Consider the following 23,308-nt stretch of genomic DNA (forward strand, 5'->3'; position numbering starts at 1 on the left):
TTCGTTGTTGTGTAAGTCCGCTAAAGTAAGAGATGAAGGCTGCACCCTGACAAGAAGACAACAATAAAACTCAATAAACATGTTATTGTTGTTAGTTTGTTATATTATTAGTCATTTTACAGCATCATAGTTCAAATCAGTTATCTAGTAGTACGGTATTATCTCCAACGATAAGGTAATTTCAGGTTAATAAGTGTATTTACATAGTAAAAATCATATTTTTTTTCCTTATTATTATTAAGTCAACATAAGAGAGAACTTCCATAGTTTCCAAAACATTATGACATTTATCATAATAATATGAAACAATGATTAAAGGCTTTATAGTTACAAATAAAAGAGGAAAAAATGATGGAATGAAGGGAGAGAGAGCATGCCCAGCCGTGTGCATCGGTTGGTTAAGTTTGTCTCCTTAATCATGCACTTAAATGATTTTCTCCATGTAATACCCTTTTAGTTTTTTGTCAAATATGAGTGAGTTCGTGCCTTTCATAAGAATAACTTTAAGTATTAGCAATGTATGTTTTCAATGAGAATGATTTTAATATGAAGTCTTTGTGCCTTTTAAGAGAAAGGCCTTAGTATTGATGTCCATATGCCTTCTATGAGAAAGGGCTTTTGTAATGTGTTCTTGGAAGAGTATTTTGATATGTTTTGAGATGTGCAGAGATGGTGAGAAATATATATATATATATATATATGTAAGAACCAAGTATGGGACCTATGGGCCTTGGATTACTTTGGACTCACAATCTATTTGTAGTGGGCTTGAAGATTTCCTACTATGGGTCGTTCTCGGCAGAGAGACTCAAAACAACGCCCCAGTTGATATTCACTCCTTCACTCTTTTCCCTCAAATTTTCTGAACCCCTTTCTTCTCCCAACTTTCCTCTATTTATAGCCAAGGTTAGTGGGGAGATTGTGATTACAGCCACCGTTAGTGCTACTGAAGGTCCAATACTTTCTGATTAAAGTGGATGTTCAGGTGGGAGGACGGTGCGGCATTTATGATCTTGGAACTTGGTTCCATCGTGCCTGATCATGCTCGGCAGTACAGTTTCCTGTGCAAGTCGCACCTTCCCGGTAAAGGTTTATATACATGACCGGGAACTTTTGACCTACCACCACTTGGACCTCAATACCTTACACTTGCTTGTTTATCAAGGAAGTTTCAGGAAGGGCGCAGGAGAATTGGACCTTTCTAATGGGCCTGTGTCTAAGGCCAGCATAGGACTGGGCCTGGGGCCTGCATGGGCCTGTGCCCAAGGACGGCATGAGGCTGGGCTCCGGGAGTGTATGGGCCCGGGATCCAGGTGCCGTACAATAGCCCCCCCTTGATTCATACTCGGTAGCCGAGAAGAATCAAGGAGCTGTCTGGGCCCTTTGACCTCGGGAATCTTCTAGCCTGGGACTTCCGACTGTCAGTTCTCATTAATATCCATCTCAAAAGACGCGCCGTTTCGCGGCGCCAGGCGCAGTCGTCATCATTGCTTGACGGTTCGTGAACCGAAGCGGCGTGCGAATCTATTACGCTTGGCATTCGCTGGGTTGCTCGTACACTGTGCCCATTTATTGCTTGATTAGGCGTTTCTTCTTCCCTCATCTCTTTCTGGCTCTATAAATAGTTCCCCACTGAATACTATTCCATTTTTCCCTTGCCTCTGATCTTTTAGTGCTTACTCTCTGCCGACCACATTTCTGTGCGCTTGCTTGCTCAGTGTTCTTTTCCTCCTTAGGACCCAAAGTAAGTTTCTCTTCCCTTTCCTGTTCCTTCAGCTTTATTTCTTTGGGTTCACTTTCGTAGTTTTTAGGCGTTAGGTATGGGTTACTCTTACCTCTTAGAATCCCCTTCTGCTTTGGCCACCTTTAGGAGTAAATTTAATATTCCTAATGACGTGGATGTGGCTTACTGTCACGAGAGTGATATTGAACTCCACCGAGGACAGGGTACAGCCTTCTTTCCTTTGATGTCCATTTTAGAAGGTGGGGTCAGGTTTCCCGTAGATCCCCTCCTGATAAACGCGCTTATTTACTATGGGCTATGCCCCGACCAACTTCCCCCCAATTTTTACCGGGTAGTTAGTTGTGTCAGTAAACTGAACCACACCTTTAATTTACAGTTAAACCACCACGATATTAACCAAATGTATAGGCTCTGTGGGAGCAAGGCAACGAATTATTACTTAAAGACAAGAGATGCTCGGGTACGGCTGATATCATGCCTACCTGATTCGAACAGGAACTCCGCCGGGGAGTTCGTTAGGGTGCGCGGCAATTGGTTTGCCGGGGATATACCCTGCCCCCTTACAAAGCGTGAAGTGGGTTCGTACCATCCCCTTCGTACAATTGTTTTCCTTCCCCCGTACAATCTTTATTATAAGAGACTAATGTCATGTGTTCTTTTGCAGACGGCAAAGTGTTTGTGCAGGACCTCAGACCCGTCCACGCCAAGGATTTAAACTTCGTCCTCCGTTCCGAGATCTACGTGCACTGGGACGGGCAACTACGGGCCTCTCACCTAAACCTTGGAGTGGAGCCGGTCTATTCCACCTGGCAGCCTTTCAAGCAGGCACTGTTAGTTGACAGCCCCCTGCTATCGTACATAGACGTCCGGTACGTGAACTTTTTGCCGCCGAAGCTCACGACCGGGGAAGCGAGAGAATTTGGTCCGCAGTATACTTGCGCGGACGAGCAAGCCCCCTTGCGAGACGAATCCGCAGAGAAAGCATCCCGGCGCCTCAGGGAGTTAGCCCACGTACCCATACAGCAGGAAGAACAAGCGCAAGAGCAGCCCGTTCCCGAGAACCCAGCCGCCGTGCCTCAACAGCAAGCGATAGAAGCGGCTGCCCTGCTAACTGAAGCTGTCCGGTCTAGCGGAGAGATGGTATCGAGAAAGGTGATGTCAATAGACCGGTTCGTGCCCGGTGCTCGTCAACCCAATCAGCCCCCGCCTCCTCAGGGCCGGGGTCAATTGCCTCAGCCCCCATCCCCCTCGCAGGCTGGTCGTGCCAAAAAGAAACAGAAAGTTACCGACCAACCTTCCAATTTCCCGGGGGATGCCGCTGCTCACACTCCTCCCCGGCCAGCAGGTTCAATTGTTATCCGTGAGCCCCAAACCGAAGCTGGCACGGGGGGCGCGTCCTCCTCCCGAGGGGCTCCAGCGTGGGAGCCAAAGATCCTTCTGGACGGCAAACCCTTGCCCTCAACCGCCTGTGTTCGGATGTGGGATAAGGGCGAGGACGGCCGTATTGCCCAAGCTTTGGTTGAAGCTCTCCAACTTCCCGAGGACGTGCATGCTTTTGAGGACGGGTCCGAGGAGTCTGTGGGGCGCCGGTTAGAGTGGCACGCCATTGCGGTAATTCTTTCGTCTATCTACTCCTTCGTATAGATTTCCTTCTGCTTCTTTTCTAACCTTTGTGCTTGCTAGGCTGCTCAAATGGCTCACATTGTGGCCGCTCGGGCACGGGAGCTTGCCAAGGAAAACGAGCGTGCGGAGGAAGCGCGGGAGTCAACGGTGAAAACGGCTAAGGAAAAGCTGAAGGCCGCCGAGTATGCTGAGAAAAAGGCCGCTGCTGCTGAGAAAAACCGGTCATTGGCCGAGAAGAGGTGCGCAGAGCTCCTGGCTAAACAGCATGAGACGGAAGTCAAGCTAGCCGAAGCCATCAGCCTTAATACCTCCAATGCTGAGGAGATTGCCGACCTCAGGGCAGGCTTGGCTGCCGCGGAGCAGAAGTGGTACGATGTCGGCTTTGCTGATGCCGAGAATTCCGTAGAGCCTGTGGTTGCTCGGGCTCGGAATATAGGTTTTGAGGCCGGGTGGTTTGCCGCTCTCCAAGCACTGGGAGTTCCCGAAGATTCCCATCTGAGAGACCCCGGCCAGATTCCATTCCCGAGCACCGCTCCTGCCGCCAAGGAAGCCCTGGCAGCTATTGACGAGGAGGAGACGGCCAGCATGAGGGAGTTGGTTGAACAAATCGATGCTCACGCCGAGCCCGAGGAGATGGAAGTCACCAGTATCCCAACTGTGCAAGAGCTTCTCGGTGAAGCCCCGCCCTTTCCTCTGACCGTCCAGCAGGACGTGACACCGCCGACCCAACCTCCCAGCTGATTTTCCTTTTATTTACTTGCTTATTTTTGCTTTGTTGGTTTTATTTTGCCTATGTCACCGGGATGTGGTGACCGAACAATTGTCTTAATTTTCTGGTTTTATTTGCCCATGTCACCGGGATGTGGTGACTGAACAATTGCCTTAATTTCTTGGTTTTACTTGCCCATTTCACCGGGATGTGGTGATTGCACAATTGCTTTATTTAATTAGCGGTCTGTTTTCTTTTTCCGTCTCAATTTGTTGAATGAGTTTACATTTATTTATGTGTTTTGCTTGAATCACGTCAATGCTATGGCTGCTTAATAGAATGGTACCCCCGAGAACCTATTGTGCGGCGCTTTGTGTAATTTGGAGAGCGCTATTTGACTTAGTATTTGTAAAAAGGGTTAGGTTTTCATCAGGCTTCAGTGAACCGGGAATCGAGCTTTCGTATTAAGATTATTTGCTTATTAAGTTGAGTTTAACCGAGAGCCAGGTTTCTGTCCTTGGGGATTTATGTGTAAGGTTTCCACTTGCTCGGCGATATTGATCGAGCCGAGGGTCAGGTTTCTGTCCTTAGAGATTCATGTGTAAGGCTTCCACTTGCTCGGCGATATTGATCGAGTCCGAGGGTCAGGTTTCTGTCCTTAGAGATTCATTTGTAGGTTTCCACCTGCTCGGCGATATTGATCGAACCGAGGGTCAGGTTTCTGTCCTTAGAGATTTATGTGTAAGGTTTCCACCTGCTCGGAGATATTGATCGAGCCGAGGGTCAGGTTTCTGTCCTTAGAGATTCATTTGTAGGTTTCCACCTGCTCGGCGATATTGATCGAACCGAGGGTCAGGTTTCTGTCCTTAGAGATTTATGTGTAAGGTTTCCACCTGCTCGGCGATATTGATCGAGCCGAGGGTCAGGTTTCTGTCCTTAGAGATTCCGCTCGGCGATATTGATCCAGGTCAGGTTTCTGTCCTTAGAGATTCATTTGTAGGTTTCCACCTGCTCGGCGATATTGATCGAACCGAGGGTCAGGTTTCTGTCCTTAGAGATTTATGTGTAAGGTTTCCACCTGCTCGGAGATATTGATCGAGCCGAGGGTCAGGTTTCTGTCCTTAGAGATTCATTTGTAGGTTTCCACCTGCTCGGCGATATTGATCGAACCGAGGGTCAGGTTTCTGTCCTTAGAGATTTATGTGTAAGGTTTCCACCTGCTCGGCGATATTGATCGAGCCGAGGGTCAGGTTTCTGTCCTTAGAGATTCATTTGTAGGTTTCCACCTGCTCGGCGATATTAATCGAACCGAGGGTCAGGTTTCTATCCTTAGAGATTTATGTGTAAGGTTTCCACCTGCTCGGCGATATTGATCGAGCCGAGGGTCAGGTTTCTGTCCTTAGAGATTTATGTGTAATTCTCTTAGTGCGCGGTTAAGGTGTCAAAAACAGCATCTACAAAAAGTTCATCATGCTCTTAATTTTAATGGAGTACAAGTTCTGGCTTACACCGATGATTATGCGTAGAATTTCTTCAAGTTGTTGGCGTTCCATGGTCGGGGGAGCGGCCTCTCATCAAGGTCTTCCAGGTAGTAGGCCCCTGCACCCGCAATGGCCGTGACTCTGTATGGTCCTTCCCAACTCTGAGCGAGCTTCCCTGCAGCCAAGTCCCGCATGTTCCCTACTACCCGTCTTAAAACTAGTTCCCCGGCACTGAATTCCCTGCTTTTCACGTTTCGGTTGTACCTTTGGGCTAGCTTCTGCTGATACTCGGCAAGACGTACGGTCGCGGCCTCCCTGCATTCTTCTAGCCAATCCAAGTGTTCCATCATCAGGTTGGCCTTCTGTATGGGGTCAAACCCGGCCACCCGTGCACTGCATAAGCTCACCTCGGTCGGTATCACTGCTTCTGAGCCGTACGTCAGGGAAAACGGGGTTTCACCCGTGGATCTCCTGGGGGTCGTACGGTAGGCCCACAATACACTGGGTAGCTCTTTCGCCCATCTTCCCTTTGCTCCGTCCAATCTTTTCTTCAGCCCGTTCAAAATAGTCTTATTTACCGCTTCAGCTTGGCCGTTGCTTTGTGGGTACGCCGGGGTTGAATACTTGTTCTTGATGCCAAGCTTACTACAAAAGCTCCGGAAAGCATTGCTGTCGAACTGCAGCCCATTGTCCGACACTAGCGAATTCGGCACCCCAAACCGTGTAACTATGTTTTTCCATACAAACTTTTTCACGTCGGAATCCCGGATATTAGCCAAGGCCTCTGCTTCAGCCCACTTTGTGAAGTAATCTACAGCCACTAATACAAAACGGCGGTTCCCCGTTGCCCGGGTGAAAGGCCCAAGGATGTCAAGCCCCCATTGTGCAAATGGCCACGGGCTGCTGACAGGATTTAGCTGTCCTGCAGGCTAATGGATCATTGGGGCGTGCTTTTGACACCGTTCGCAACTTCGTACGTATTCGGCGGCATCCTTCTGCATCTGTGGCCACTAAAACCCCTGTGTCATTGCTCGGTGTGCCAAAGATCGTCCCCCGGCATGCCCGCCGCACACTCCCTCATGCAGCTCGGTCAGAAGCTCTTTGACTCTGTCTGGATGTAGGCATAAGAGGTAAGGGCCTGCGAAGGATCTTCGGTACAATTTTCGGTCCGAAGACAGCCAGTATCTGGGAGCCATTCGCCGAATCTTGTTGGCCTCGGCCTCATTCTCCCGAACTTTATCCTCGGCGAGGAAGTCTATGATCGGGCTCATCCAACTTGGATCAGCCACTGCCACCTGCGCAATCTCTACTCCGGCTTGGTCGGGAACGTTCTTCACATGGATGCTTGGCTCCTTTACAAGTTCTACCGTGATGAGCCTCGGCGTATCCTCGGTAGCCGATGAGGCTAACGTGGCAAGAGAGTCAGCGTGCTTGTTTTGTGACCGGGCTACCTGGGATATCTTTACCGTTCCAAACTGACCGATAATCTGCTTTGCCGCGCCGAGATAAGCTTTCATTCTGGGGTCCCGAGCTTCGAAGTCCCCAGTGATCTGATAAACCACCAGTCGAGAATCAGAGTAGATCTCTATGTCCTTTGCGCCCAGATGTAATACTGCCCTTAATCCGGCCAGCATGGCTTCGTATTCGGCTTCGTTGTTCGAGGTTTTGAACCCCAGTCTGAGGGAGTGTTCCAGTCGTATACCCTCAGGGGTGACAATGACAATACCAGCCCCGGCCCCCATAGCATTCGATGCACCGTCCACAAATAACCTCCATGGGCGAATCTCCGTACTACAGATTATCTTGCCTTCATCCTTGGGTGTAAACTCTGCGATGAAGTCAGCCAGAACCTGTCCCTTCACCGAGCTTCTAGGCCGGTATCTTATGTCAAACGATCCCAACCGAGTCCCCCATTTGGCAATCCGCCCTGTGAAGTCTGATCTCTTCAATAGGGACTGCAACGGATGCTCGGTGAGGACGAACACTGTGTGTGCCTGGAAGTAATGTGGCAACTTTCTCGTGGCGTGCACCAGGGCCAAAACTAACTTCTCGAGAGGCAGGTACCTTGTCTCGGCATCGACCAAGATTTTGCTCACGTAATACTCCGGCATCTGCACTCCCCGGTCTCTTAGCAACACAGCGCTTACTGCATGGTCTGTGACAGCGAGGTACATAAACAGATCCTCCCCAGGCTCCGGGGCCGTCAACCTCAGCGCCTTTGCCAAATACTCCTTTAGCTCCCGAAAGGCTTCGTCGCAGCTCTCGTCCCATCGAAACCCCTTCCACTTTTTCAGAAGCTGATAAAAAGGCCGGCAACGGTCGGCAGACTTGGAGATGAATCTGTTCAGGGCCGCTAGCATTCCAGTGAGCACTTGCACCTCTTTGGGATTGCTTGGTGGTTTGAGGCGGTTCACGGCTTCTATCTGGTCGGGGTTAGCTTCTATTCCCCGAGTAGAGATCAGATACCCCAGGAACTTACCAGCCCCCACTCCGAAAGTGCACTTCTCGGCGTTCAAGCGCAATTTGTGCCGACGTAGTATCTCAAACACTCCCCGGAGGTCTTCGGTGTGCTGCAACTCAATTCTGCTTTTCACCACCATATCATCGATATAAACTTCAACCGTGCATCCAATTTTTTCTCGGAACATTCTCGTCATCATTCGCTGATACGTAGCCCCGGCGTTCTTTAATCCGAACGGCATGACCTCGTAGTGATAATTTGCATTCGGGGAGATAAATGCAGTCTTTTCTCGGTCTTCGGGCGCCAAGGCAATTTGGTGGTAGCCCTGGAAGGCATCTAGGAAGCTCATCCTCGGATGCTCATCCTCGGATGCTCGTACGTTGCATCTACTAGCTGGTCAATCTTGGGCATCGGGAATGGGTCCTTGGGACATGCCTTGTTCAAGTTTGTGAAATCCACACAAACTCTCCATTTCCCGTTCTTCTTCTTCACCACGACAGTGTTTGCCAACCACTTCGGGAAGAATATCTCCTTTATGGCTCCGGCATCCTTCAGCCGCTGTACCTCCAGGTTTACTGCATCGACGTGTTCCCTCGACACTCTTCTCGGTTTCTGCTTCTTTGGGGGGAATAACGGATCCACGTTGAGTCTGTGGACAATGAACTCGGGATCTACGCCGGGCACTTCATACGGGCTCCACGCAAAAACATCCACGTTCTGCAATAAGAACAGCAACATATCTACCCTTTCCCGGTCGTTCATGCTCGTACCTATCTGGAAATACTTGTCAGCATCTGGGAGAATTCTTACCTTCAGCACCCCCTCGGCAACGTCCGCCCCAGCTTCCCCCTAGGGTTTCTGTAATTGCTATGAATTTTCTTTCTCGTTCTCCTCAGTTCGACCGAGCTGTTCCTTCTCCCACCGGACCGCGGCGACGAGGCACTGCCTCGCCACCTGTTGATTCCCCCTTACCACGGCAACTCCATTCTCGGTAGGAAATTTCACTTTCACGTGAAGGGTGGACGGGACAGCCCCCATGGCATGAATCCACGGCCTTCCCAGGATTGCGGTGTACGGTGCGAATGATCGGACTACTATAAATGTAACTGTAACTGTCTCGCCTTCCATGTCCACTAGGAGAGAGATCTGCCCCTCGGGAATTACAACCCTCCCATCAAACGAGACCAACGGCGTGTCATACTTCGCCAAATCCTGGGTCTTTAACCCTAGCCCTTCAAAGAGATCCGGGTACATGACGTCGGCTCCGCTTCCTTGATCAATCATTACCCTCTTCACCAGGAATCCGCCTATCCGGGCTGTCACCACCAAAGCATCGTCGTGGGGTTGGACCGTCCCCTCGAAATCGTCTTCTCCGAACGAGATGGTCGGCCGTCCACCTTTCTTCTTCTTCTTGGATGATTCTCCTTCCGCGTAGGCTACTGTCAGTATCCTTTTTGCCGCTGCTGCCCTTCTTGGTGCGGCATGGATGACTTTGATTACCCCCAGGGGTGGTGGAAGGGGATTCATTTTCTGTTGGGCTCCCTGCCCGGTTTCTCGGTCAACGGAATCTGTTACAAACTCTTTTAAGTACCCGGCCCTTGCTAGCTGTCCGAGATGATCTTTTAATACCCGGCACTGTTCGGTCGTGTGCCCCTTGTCTCTGTGATAGGTGCAGTATAGGTTTTGGTTCCTCCGAGATGGGTCGCCCCCCATTTTGTTCGGCCACCTGAAGAATGACTCGTTTTTGATCCGTTCCAGGATCTTGTGCACTGGCTCTTTAAACACCACATTGACCCCATCGATCTGCACCTCTGGTCCCTGCATTCTGAAGTCTCGTTTCGGTTTTGCCGGCAAAACGCTTTGCCGAGATCTCCCCACTAAAGGAGCTTTCCCCCTGCTTTGCAACCGGTCATCTTCCAGGCGTTTGTACTCCTCTATGCGTCTCATCAGTTGCCTCATATCCTCAGGGGGTCTTCTCGTCAGTGACTCCCGTAATTCAGAATCCTCAGGGAGCCCCATTCTGAAGGTGCTTGCCGCAATTTTCTCGTTTCCTCCACCAATCTCGTTGTAGAGTTCCCAATATCGATTGGCATAACTCCGAAGGGTTTCCCCAACCCTCATCTTCATGGAAAGTAGTGCGTCAACCGGCTGTTGCACCCGGCTACATGTCACGAACCTACTGCCGAATTCTTGAATCAGCTCGGCAAAGCTGTGTATGGAGCCCTTCCGCAAACCATTGAACCATCTCAGTGCCGTGGAATCGAGACTAGAGGGGAAAACCTTACACATTAATGCATCGTTGTGCGCATGCAAAGACATCATGTGGATGTAATGGCTAACATGCTCCACGGGGTCTGTCCTTCCCTCATACGAATTGAATGGTGGTCGTGTGAATCTGCTCAGCATAGGGGCCCGTTCAATTTCATCGGAGAACGGTGACCGGGCCGCCATCCGCAGAGCCCGGCTCATTGCGTCCATGGAGGCATTGTGGTGTAGTCGTTCTTCCGGTAATTCTGATCCTTGGTGATCGTAACCGTGCGACCGTGAGCGGTTCCGCCGATGGCGTGGTTCCCGTGATTGCCGGTGTGACTCTTGGGAGCGCGACCGGTCTCGGGATCGATGCGTATTAGACCGGCTGGAGGCCTCACCCTGGTTTCTCCTTTGCTGGGAGTTGCGATTCCTTTCATCTCGCCGACCCCTTGCTTCCAGCTCTAAGTCCATTACCAGTCTGCGTAACCATTCCAGCTCTCATTCCCTTTCGTCATGCTGCCGATGCGCCGAGACGTCCGAAACCGTCCAGTGTGTCTGAGCCAATCCTTCTCCTTGTCCGGACCCTTCCTCCCTTCTTGAGTGCTCCCTATCTTCCCGCCTTTTTTGCCTTCTCTCCCTCCATGTTGACCCCCGAGAAGATCCCATGGAGCCGCTTGGTGCACGCTCTCCTGAACGCTCCTCAGACATCCTCGTCGTTTGAGTCTCAGTCGAACCATAGCTTTGTAGGAGGGCCCCACGGTGGGCGCCAATTGTAAGAACCAAGTATGGGACCTATGGGCCTTGGATTACTTTGGACTCACAATCTATTTGTAGTGGGCTTGAAGATTTCCTACTATGGGTCGTTCTCGGCAGAGAGACTCAAAGCAACGCCCCAGTTGATACTCACTCCTTTCACTCTTTTCCCTCTAATTTTCTGAACCCCCCTCTTCTCCCAACTTTCCTCTATTTATAGCCAAGGTTAGTGGGGAGATTGTGATTACAGCCACCGTTAGTGCTACTGAAGGTCCAATACTTTCTGATTAAAGTGGATGTTCAACTGAAGGTCCAATACTTTCTGATTAAAGTGGATGTTTAGATGGGAGGACGGTGCGGCATTTATGATCTTGGAACTTGGTTCTATCGTGCCTGATCATGCTCGGCAATCCAGTTTCCTGTGCAAGTCACACCTTCCTGGTAAAGGTTTATATACATGACCGGGAACTTTTGACCGACCACCACTTGGACTTCAATACCTTACACTTGTTTGTTTATCAAGGAAGCTTCAGGAAGGGCGCAGGAGAATTGGACCTTTCTAATGGGCCTGTATCTAAGGCCAGTATAGGACTGGGCCTGGGGCCTGCATGGGCCTGTGCCCAAGGACGGCATGAGGCTGGGCTCCGGGCCTGTATGGGCCCGGGATCCAGGTGCCGTACAATATATATATATATATATATATTGTGAGATATGATGTTTGTAATATGTATAAGAATTATATATAGATACTTTGTTGAACATAGATCTTGTATATGTATACTTTGTGAGATATGAAATTTAAAGATATATGAGAAGTATATATGGATATTTTGTGAGGAATGTGTTTGTAAAATATATGGAAGTGTGAGATAGATAATATGAAGGTTGAATATAGTAAGTACATGAGATTATTTGTGTTATGGGTTATATTGTTTTCTAAGAAAGGAGATTTTGTATGAGAAATAAAAAATGAGATGGAAATGTGTTTTTGGGCAGCAAAAATGATGAAGTTTCAGAATAATGGGGTGTGGGAAAGATGGGTAATGGATAATGGTGTGTTGTAATATGTGTGTTGTGTTGTTATCTATGAAGAGAGATGGGGGAGTATGAAAATGTGTATGTGGTAGCAAAATGAGTAAGGTTTCAGAATAAGGGGGTAAGAGAGGTATGATCCCCCCTTTTGTGTGTAACTTTGTCCTCTTTATATAGAGTCAAGCATGTAACTAGATCAAAACTTAGTTGAATGGAAAAATAGCAAATAAGGAAAAGTCTTTGACAAAGTAAGTGGTTTCATTCGAGAGATTTTGTTTTTTAGCCAAAAGAAAAAAGTTAGAGACTTTAAGGTTGATATTATAGTTGTAACGGTTGTCAATCACAACTGTTACAGCTAAAAGATGTCATCCAAATGACATCTTGCTTTGAGGACAAAAATATTTGGCATTAAAGTCATGGTTTAGCCTAAAATGACAAGATAATTTTTATGGGATTCTCTTGTTTCTGACAACCAGTTGCTGGGATTGGGCATTAATGGGCAAATGACATCATTTTAGGACATGTGTCAACCTGCTAGAGCTTCTACAGCTTCTGCTGGAGCTTCTACAGCTTCTGCTGGAGCTGTTGCAGCTTCTGCTGGAGCTGTTACAGCTTCTGCAGTTGTTATTGGTATTTTCGGCTAAGTTTCATTTCTTGAAAAATTATATATTTAGTCCATATATAATTTTGGTAAGTAATAGACTAGTTGTTGATGTTTGATGAAGTCTTAGAGATGTAAATATGGTCTTTTTGTATTTTAACTAGATCTTGGAGAGTAAGGAGAGCATTTAATGCTAGATATGAGATACTAGTGTATATTTAGCCATATGTTTGGAATTGATTTATATGAAAATAATAATATAATTAATATGAAATGACATAATTATATTTTAAAACTCATATTATATGATAGACATTAATTTTTATGTAAAGAACATGAGGAGTTTTATCATTTTAAGTGTTATGTGTTACGAGAGGCTTACCAAATGTTACCTATTGCACATTGATCCGTCCAAGTTCAAGAAATTGGGGAAGACATTCTAAGCAACATGCTTTCCTTATCAACTTTGAACCACTAGAGTTTTACTGAGTATACTTCTTGGCTCTCCAAACCACGACTCCCAAATTTCTCCCGATGAGATTCATGAGCTTGGATCAAGAGCCAAAAATGAGATGTTGTGCCATGAGCTCGAACTATGGGCCTTGATGAGATTATATCGCCATGAGTTTTTGACCATGGGTTTCAGCATCATTTTTGTGAATGTGGACTATTTTGGGCTTTAAAATAGATTTTTCCCAAAATCTATGATAGTTTTGACGTGGTGTGGGTCGCCAATGAAATGAAGCCATGTAGTGTGGAAAATTTGTCCTCAACACTCTCCATGGTACTGCCGAGAGCAGTCACTATCTTGTTCGGGATATGGTTGACCGGGCAAGGTCCAAGTGATGAAACATGATGCATACAGATTAAGAGTATTTGCCCAATGGGCTCTTGGCTGGCATGAGGCCGAGGCTTGGGCCTATGGCCCTAGAGGGCTTAGGGCCCGAAGTCAGTCAAAGGGGTTGGGGTCATGGGCCATACCGTTGGGTCAAAGTTCAGGGCTCAAGTGGGCCTGGAGATCCCTATGTCGTACAGTTAGCAAAGAAGAATGCGTAGGGCCATTTTGGGCAGCTCATGTTAGTGAGTTTCTCCCCTTAGTTTTCTCCCCATTTTGGGGAGAAAACTTTTTGATGGGCCCGGGGAGAAAACACCTGGACCCCACCATATTTTTTTCCGCTCCTTCTCCCAACCTAACACCCATTAAAACTTTTTTTTTTCAACTTTTCTCTCTTAAATTTTCCATCATCCCTAAAATCTCTCAAAACTATCTAGAGTAAGGGTCTATTTGGTTGGAGGGGTGAAAAAGTGGAATGATAGAAAATAGGGATATGATAGAAAAGTGGGAAGATAGAAAAATATGTTTTTCTATTTAGTTTTCTCTCATATGTTTTTTGTTGAGAGGATGGAAAAGTGAAGAGATGGAAAACTATAAAAAATGAAATTGGTATAAATTTACAATAATGTCTCTATTAAATAAAACAAAAGGCAATACATTTTTTTATACACATTTATTTATTTTAAAAATTATGTATGGACATTTCACTTTTTTTTTTTAATTATTATTTCAAAGGCACAAGCCAAATCGAAAAAATTGTGGAAAAAAAAAAGAAAAAAAGAAGAAGAAAGGAACTATAGAAGAAAGTGATAAAAACAAAGAATGAAAAAAAAAAAAAAACCAAAACAACGTGAATGTGCATAGATTAGTAATAGAGAAGAAACAAAAAATGTTAGTAAAGAAGAATGTGTAGGGGCATTTTGGGCAACTCATGTTAGTGAGTTTCTCTCCTTAGTTTTCTCCCCATTTTGAGGAGAAAACTTTTTGGTAGGCCTAGGGAGAAAACACCTGAACACCACTATATTTTTTTCCACTCCTTCTCCCAACCAAACACCCATTAAAACTTTTTTATTTCCACTTTTCTCTCTTAAAATTTCCATCATCCCTAAAATCTATCCAAACAAACACACCCTAAGGGATTGAAGGATAGAATAAAGGACTGAAGGATGTTAGTGGTTAGTATCCACTTCTAAGCGGGCAAATGATCCAAAGGACAAGCAGGTGATAACAAGCCAAATTTTGAAATTCAAGTGATAGACGAAGACAAAAAATGTGAGCACTCTTACACTCTACGGCTTTTTGGTGTTGCCCTATCTTGTTGGAGGCAATTTCTTTTTATTTATTTATTTAAAAAAGTTTCTCTCACACTAAACAGTGTTGGGTTAAGACCTAAGCCCAAGGCCCTAATTACAAATATGTCACATCCCTTTAATAACAATGCCCCACCTCCATAATAAAATAAAATTAAAAAAGGCCATAAACATATATGATAGTAAGAGGGTTAAAAAATAAACAAAAACTCTAAAACCGGTTTTAAACAAAACTCTTTCCTAAAAATGTATGGTAATCGTTATAACAAGTAATTATTTGTTTATTTAATTTTTTTCCTAAGTGTCCAAAGTATTTTAGCATCTGATTTTCTAACTGTGTTATATCACATCCTATAAGCATTAAGTAACTATAGCAATGACTTCGTTGGGATGGTTTCAAGATGCTAGCTAAGAGTTTAAACACAATACTTTATAAATTTGATGAAATCTTTGAAACCACTACAACTATTTGGTTGATTATGATAAGTGCAGTTCCTTACAAACCCTAAAGGAAACATAATAACTATTCAATTATTGTTTTTTTTCCTCATTGATAAAGTGGTAAGGTAGGGTTATGTTCAATGACGAAAACAAACATCAGGAGAAGTGGTTTAGGTAACTTAGCTAGTTAGAACAAATGGCTAAAAATCCTCATGTTAGTGGATCCAATCCACTTCTAAGTTTGGAAAGGGTCCAAAGGACAAGTAGCCGAGAGCAAACCATTTTTTAAGATTAAAGTGAACGAGGAAAACAAAAGATGTTAGTGCTCTTACACTTTATGACTTTTTGGTGTCTCCCAATATTGTTGAAGGTAAGATTTAAAAGAAAAAAGAAAAAAGAAAAAAGAAAGTTTATATCCTCTTAAAAGTCAAGACCGAAGCCTAAGGCCCTCACTACAAAAAGGTCTCACCGCTTTTATAACAAGGCCCTTATAAAAAATTTGACACATATATGATAGTAGTGGTTTGAAACAATGTTTGTACCTTTTTGAACTAAATGGTGTCAATACCAAATGTATCGGTGTTAAAAAAATTTGGTGGGAAGTAAACGATGTTAATATTGATTTAAGTTGTTCATGTGAGTTGTACACGAGTAGCACACTTGTCTAATTTAGCACATGCCACTCATGATTTTGAGGAATTTCATCAAAACCAATTTGAATATAAACTTCGTCTCTTGGATTGGCACATAGTAAATTGGAGCAAGATAATTGACGGCAAACTAATTTCTAACCAAACCTGACCTACCTTTGTGTTAGGAGTTTTACTTGTTGCTGATGATGGCATGAGAAATGAGGGTGCTTGGGCAACACTGGACCAATCACATGACTTCATGTTTTATCAACACATTCATGGCTCCTCATGCTTGACTAGTGATGCTTAAGGGCTCTTTGAAGGGGACTTGCCTAGTCTCCCTAGTTGGGTTGGATCGATGAGCAGTGATGAGGGGCAGCATGTGGAGGCACCTCGCTCCACATGATGCCCCAAAGCCATTGCAGAGGAGGGCCATGGTTGGCAGAGATGGATTTTGATGATGGACACTAGTAGGTGGTGCTAACCCTATGTGGTGGTGCATGACATTGGTGGCTTAGTTGTTGGTTCCTTATGTGTGGGTTGTAGTGCTGATGGGAGACCTTGAGCATGGGCCAGTTCTCTAGGCTTGTAAAAGGATTTCCTTTGTACTTAAAATTAACTAATAGAAGTAGGTGATTTCCTTGCAAATATTATGTGTGCTGTATGTTTAAACGCACTATATAATTTGTTGTAAGTATTATTGCAGTGAGTATGTGAAAAAATTGACCTTACGGCACTTTGTTAAGTCTAGGCCCGAATAGCAAAGTAGGCCGAACCTTGGAAGCCCAAAACGGAGGCAATAATGAGGCATTATCCAGTCCTGTCATGTTCTGCGCGACCCTTTAAAAATCAATCCCATATCACATTATAGCGACAGAAACAAAAACACTATCCTCTTCCCCACAACTCCAAACCCTAGCTCCCCCTTTTTTGGCTTTCCCGCGACACTCAAGAAAAAGAAAAATTCCCCTAAATTAATTACCACTCTCCGCCATGGCCAAGAAGCGAAAGCTGCGATCCTCCGACCCCGAACCCGCCAAGGCGCCGGAGCCCGAACCCGAACCCGAACAGCCAGTCGAAGAAGTGCAGCGCGAACAGCCCGAGCCAATCCCAGAGAACGAAGAAGAAGAACAACAGCAAGTTCAGGATAATATGGCTGTAGATGATTCTAAAGAAGACCCAGAGGAACAACAACAACAGCAGCAGCAACAAGAAGGAGAGGCTGAGGAAGAAGAGGAAGGGGAAGGAGAAGGAGAGCAAGAGCAGAACGAAACCCTAGAGGCGGCCTCGAACGACGCCGTTCCGACCGAAGCGGAAGCGAACGGAACGGCGGCGGCGCAGGAGGAGGAGGAAGTGGAAGAAGACGACGAGGACGAAGACGTGGAGAAGCTTCTAGAGCCGTTCACGAAGGACCATCTCGTGGCTCTGATCAAGAAGGGAGTGAGCAAGCACCCGGACTTGATCGAAATCGTGCGCGAGCTCGCCGATGCTGACCCCGCCCACCGCAAGATCTTCATCCACGGCCTCGGCTGGGACACCACCGCCGAAACCCTCACCTCCGTCTTCGGCAAGTACGGCGAGATTGAGGATTGCAAGGCGGTCACCGACCGCGTCTCCGGCAAGTCCAAAGGCTACGCCTTTATTCTCTTCAAGCACCGGAGCGGCGCCCGGAAGGCTCTCAAGCAGCCCCAGAAGCAGATCGGCAATCGCACCACTTCCTGCCAGCTGGCTGCCGCTGGGCCAGTCCCGGCCCCGCCGCCGCTCACTCCTCCGGTCTCTGAGTACACTCAGAGGAAGATCTTTGTCAGCAATGTGTCGGCGGATATTGAGCCGGATAAGCTCCTTCAATATTTTAAGCAATTTGGGGAAATTGAGGATGGCCCACTTGGGATTGATAAGCAGACTGGTAAGCCTAAGGGTTTTGCGCTTTTTGTGTATAAGAGCGTTGAGAGTGCTAGGAAGGCTTTGGAAGAGCCTCATAAGAATTTTGAGGGATTTACATTGCATTGTCAGAGGGCTATTGATGGCCCAAAACCGAGCAACAAGCCTTTTCATCATCATCAGCAACACCATCAACCGCAGCAACACCACCATCCTCACCACCACAACCCCCACCCCCACCATTACCATTCAAGAAAGGACAAGAATAAGTATTCGTCCGGTGGCCCTGGGGGTGGACCCGGGCATTTAATGGCGCCTTCAGGTCCTACAGTTGGGTTTAATCCGGCTGCAGCGCCTGGGTTGAACCCGGTGCTGGGTCAGGCCTTGAGCACATTACTTGCTAGCCAAGGAGCCGGGTTGGGGGGGCTTGGTAATCTGCTTGGAGGTCTTGGTGGCGCTCCCATGAGCCAGGCAGCTGGGCCGCCTACAGCAGGAGGATATGGGAATCAGGCTGGTGGCGGTGGCGGGGGCTATGGAAACCAGCCTGTGATGCAGTATCAGAACCCACAGATGGGGCAGAGCAGTGGTGCTAGGCCCCATCTTCATCCTGGTGCTGGTGCACCATACATGGGTCATTAGGTCACCCTCAGGTATCATCTAGCTGTGCTATTATGTTTTTATTATCTAATTGCTGAGTTTTTGTATTGTAGTAAAGAAAGAGTTTTGAAAACATAACATGGGGCCGGTAATCTGGTTATGTGGTACAAAATTAAGGGAACATAATATTGGGGTGGGGGGAGGGTTTAACAACTCTTTTGTTCTGTTTTTGTTTTTGTTTTCAAAAATCGCTGTTAATGCATTGAGTAAGTTTTTTCAGCTTCTGTTAGACAGCATGATTTTTAGTGTGATTTTCAATTTAGTGTGCCTATCAAACATGTTTAAATGAGGAAATGTAGATGTGTTCTCTAAACTCAATCGTTAAGGTTGAAATATTGTTAATTGCATTCAGTCAGTTATCATTTTATCTGCACATTTTTTCTTATTCTAATACACATCAAGATAATGTCCATATGAAAAGTTTGGCTGGATATTTTGCACATTTCTTTTTCATGTATTCATCATTTGCTATAAAGTGTTGGAACAATTAATAAATTGGTCTTGGTTGGGGGTTGGTCAATAATTAACCCATGTGTTGCTTTCGGTTGAAAATGTGGACTATAATAGTGTGGATATTCAGAGAAAATGCAAGATGGCTTCTCTATTTAAGGCTTTCTGTGCTGATAATCGTAATTCTCCATTTTTATGGCCTCTGTGATGGTTAAGGCAGAGAAATTGCAATATGGTGTTCTGCTATTATGATTTCTTTTCATTTTTATTGAGACATGACTTGTATTAATTCTTCAGGTACATTACATTTGCCTAGTCTTTTCTTCTTGCATTGTTGACTTTATGCTGTTTACCTTTATCAGTAAAGATATTTCTCCAAATAGAGATTGTATATCAGATCTGCATAATATGAATAAAACCAGCTTTGTTGTCAGTTCTTTACAGAGATTTTATATCAGCTCTGCATAATATGTATAAAACCTGCTTTGCTGTCAGTTCTTTTATTTGCAGTTCTCATCTGAAATAAATCTTTCTGGATTGTAAAATTGTGTTTATTCTTCCGTGTTTTTTGATGTGTATTGCCATATTTTGGGTGTTAACTTTGTAGAGAAATTTTCCTTTCTAACTTTCAGTGTATATTTTCATTGCATCCTCTCTTTTTGCACTGTGCATATCCAGGTTTGCGCTTTAACTAATTATCATTTTTGACCCTTAATTAATTTGAATCATCATATAGCATTCCTTCATTTACTAAAAAACATTCCCCTGAATATATTTTAGTTGAATAGAATATGGGGTTAAAACTTCAAAATTTCTTCCATATTCTATAAAATTTTCTGCATTTATTTCTTTTATATGTGTTCTTCTACTGTAAATTTTGGTTTTTGAATTTGGTCTTTTTATGCTTATGTATTCATTGTGCAGATCCCTCATAGATGCATCAATCATTTAGTTTTGGACTCTGGTGATACTTCAGAAGTTCCAGGCACTCTTGCAAACGACGTCTTTAAATTTGTACCGAAAAGTTATTATTTGCCAACTCATAAAGACTTGCTCAAATTTGTATTTTCTTTCTATTTCAGCAATCTTCATCCCTCCACCTATTTTCAAAACAATGTAGTATTTTTGGTTCCAATAACTTGTTTCTTAAAAAGTGTTGGGGTACTGGTAGAACTTTGAGGCAGAGAACATCACGTTTCTTCATGATTTTAAGTGTGTTACTAAACAGTGCTTTTCTTACCATCTCCTTGGATTAACTAATGCCCTCATTCTGTGGTTGCTTTCTCCCAGACATGGTAATAAGCTAATTTTTAAACTTTTATCCCATGATTTGAAATCATATTTTGCAAGTTGTGTTTTATTCTTTGAAATAGGATTGTCTATGATGCTTTGATGCCACTTCTCTTCTATTATTATAGCTCTGTAAAGCCCAGTAAGTGCAAGCTGGATATAGATCAGGTAATCCTCTCATTGGGTTTTGTATTTTGCTTTTTCTCCTTCATATGTGGTGGAAGTTGCTTTAGTTACATATGCATTTTATTATAATTTCATATTTTCTTCTCTCTTTTTATTAGTCTTTTCTTTGAGGTTGGGATTTTTTTAACCAAATAATGATCAACAGATTCATTAGTGCATAACTCCTTGATGATTCAAGATACCTTAAAAAGCAATTAAGTGAATTCAACAATGTTGGTGGTGACTGTATTTTAAAATTTTTTAACTTCAATTTGGCTAAAGAATTTCTTGATATCCAACTTTGGAAACGAGTTTTGAATCCCCCCCCCCCCCCCCCCCCAAATTCAAAAAAAAAAAAAAAAACCCTCTAAATTTCATTCTAGTCACCCGAGGTTTCAGCAAAAGAAAACATTCTTCTCTACATTTTAATGGAGTTATCCCACACTCGTAAAATTTTCAAGAGAAAAAAAAAAAAAAGAGATTATTTTCTTCTTGGTTTCCAAGATCTTTTAGATCTTTGTCCTATTTTCTGTGTGCCCTAGGGTTGTTGAGTAGATTAATTTCTTGTTACATCAGTTTCCAAAAAGTCATTTATCAATATTTTGGCCATTACATATGCATGAAATTTGGGGAATATGCACTTCTGGTTTGAGAGGGCTGTGGCTTTTACAAGGCTTGGAACCTTGGCAAGAATGGATCCATAGCGTTGATGATCTGCATCTACTGATGGAATACCCAACTTCTATGTTCTCTCAAGGTAAGAAGCTGAATTCTGCAGTTGCCCTACTTGGAGGTTATGAGTAGCTTGATCCTTTGTAGATGAATGAATTCTTGCGAAATTTGATAACAGATGGAACAGACATTATCAAGTTGGGATTTTAAGCATCTTTCTGATGTAGAAACATTCATTTGGAGTATTGGCATATTAAAGTGGCATCCATTTGACTTGTTATTAGTCCGAGTAGGCATTGAGCTTATTTGGCCATACGCTAGTATTAGCTGAATAGGTTTTTATGCTTTGAATATGCATGCTCTAACTCCTCTATCTTTACTTGGCACTGCGGATCGTAGTCAATGGTATTAGTGTTGCCTTGCAAAATTCTACTCTTTTTGGGTCCGAGATCCATATGGCGGGTCTCTTCCTCGTTTTTTGATTTTTTTTTTTTTTTTTTTTTAATTAAGGATCTTTCATCCTTGCTCCCCTTCATTTATTTATTTATTTTTTAAAATTTTTATACACCTCAATCCCTATTCTGGACTTTTCTGGTAAAAGCATTAAGGCCTCATCTCAAACTCACATTTTTACATTTTAAACAACATTAAATATATTTTCATACTTTTTCACCTACACGTATTTTAAAAAATTACAAATATACTTTCTTAAACTACTCTACCAAACACTTCCTCGATATTGTAGCCACTTGGCTCTTTTTTTTTTATTACCTGTTTTGGTTGGAAAATGTATTTTTGGTAGGAAAATGTGTTTTCAATTTAATTTTACCTGGCAATTTTGGGGTCTTGTGGGTTGACCGTCGTTACCTTCTACCAATACATGATCTAAATAAGCGTGCTTTTGAGTTGGGCATGATGCGAAAATGCTTGTAATGTTTTTGTCAAATGTGCCTACTTGAGGGAAAGTGGCAATAATATAATATATGGTAAGAGGGAATAGTCTAATGGTATGCCTGCTCGTCTAAATGAATGGTAATAATCTCTCATTGATAACAATTTATCCAGCAAGAGAATAATCTCGATCTTCCAAAGAAAATGAAGAGGACTGAAAAAAAAAAAGGGAAGTTCGAGGAAATAAAAATAAAATAAGACGAGAGACAAGAGCTTGTTAGAAATTATGAAAAATATACCATAGACTGGTTGATACACATCAAAATTCACTGTTCTTGTCGACGTGAAATATGGGAGGTTTTCTATATTGGGCCATTCGGTCGAAAGGGAACAAATCCGACAACCGGTTTGGTGACAAGAGCCCATGACTTATTTGCACTTGTAGGCTGCTATGACCCGCTACGTGCAGGTTGCATGGCCAGCATGCAGTCATGGCCTACCACATTTGTGGTTAGCCATGGCTGCTATTACTAGTGAGTCACATAGGTAACACCTCCCAATTCCCATGGCTGGCAGCTATGGGTTGTTACCATTGTTTTAAAAGAAAGATGTTTAAGGTTTTAAGGTTGAATCCTCTGATGATGTAATAATCAACCATTATGACTAGAAAATTCATTTTTATAGGAAAAATATAACTAATAAAGAGTAAATAACGCCCAATTTATTTAGAAAAAAAAAACTTAACATAACCAAACATGAATAAAAATTAAGGCTACGTTTGGTTTGAGTGAAAATATGGAGGATAGAAAATAGAAGAGAGAAAATAGGAGAGATTTTGAGTGAAAGGAGCGTTCAGTTGGAGTGATTTTGGGAGAAAGAAAATGGTGGGACTTAGCTGTTTTCTTCCCTAACCCACAATTTTTTAATCCACTTAGATTCAAGAAAAAAATAAGGAGGAAAAGTAGTTTGGTGAAAATGACTTATCTACCCCCTCTCTTTCCCCAAAGGAAAGGAAATTCAATGTTAAAACACAATTTTCCTTTTTTTTTTTTCCCCTCTGCTATGTTCAAACTTTTTTTTGGGTGAAACACTGTACCTTCTTTCTTTTTTTAATTTTTTTTTTTCTGGAATCTTTACTACTCGCGTTTAAGCTCTTTTTTTTTTCTTTTCTTTTCTTTTTCTGAGATTTTTCTCCTTACTTTGAACCATTTTTTATTTATAAAATATTTATATAAAAAAGTTATGTAATAGCCTAATAGGGACATGAGAGTAAATTTATAGAAACTCAATTTTTTATCCCTTCACTTTTTCAGCCTCCAATTAAACACGTATGAGAAAAATTAAAATATCTTCTATCTCTCCACTTTTTCATCCCCTACCCATTTTCTATCCTCCAAACCAAATGAACCTTAAAATAGGCCAATTCTCAA

At 43.9% G+C, this 23,308-nt stretch overlaps 1 protein-coding gene across 1 annotated transcript; it reads left to right on the plus strand.

The window, feature by feature from the left end:
* The first annotated feature begins 16,719 nt into the window (after positions 1-16,719).
* Positions 16,720-20,192, plus strand: LOC115976737 (UBP1-associated protein 2A-like). The gene is made up of 2 exons (XM_031098201.1): positions 16,720-18,403; positions 19,785-20,192. The coding sequence occupies exon 1, from the start codon at positions 16,866-16,868 to the stop codon at positions 18,390-18,392; it is 1,527 nt and encodes a 508-aa protein (XP_030954061.1). The 5' UTR covers positions 16,720-16,865; the 3' UTR covers positions 18,393-18,403; positions 19,785-20,192.
* The last annotated feature ends 3,116 nt before the right edge of the window (positions 20,193-23,308 follow it).

This window comes from Quercus lobata, chromosome 1 (assembly GCF_001633185.2).
Source record: "Quercus lobata isolate SW786 chromosome 1, ValleyOak3.0 Primary Assembly, whole genome shotgun sequence".
Taxonomy (NCBI): domain Eukaryota; kingdom Viridiplantae; phylum Streptophyta; class Magnoliopsida; order Fagales; family Fagaceae; genus Quercus; species Quercus lobata.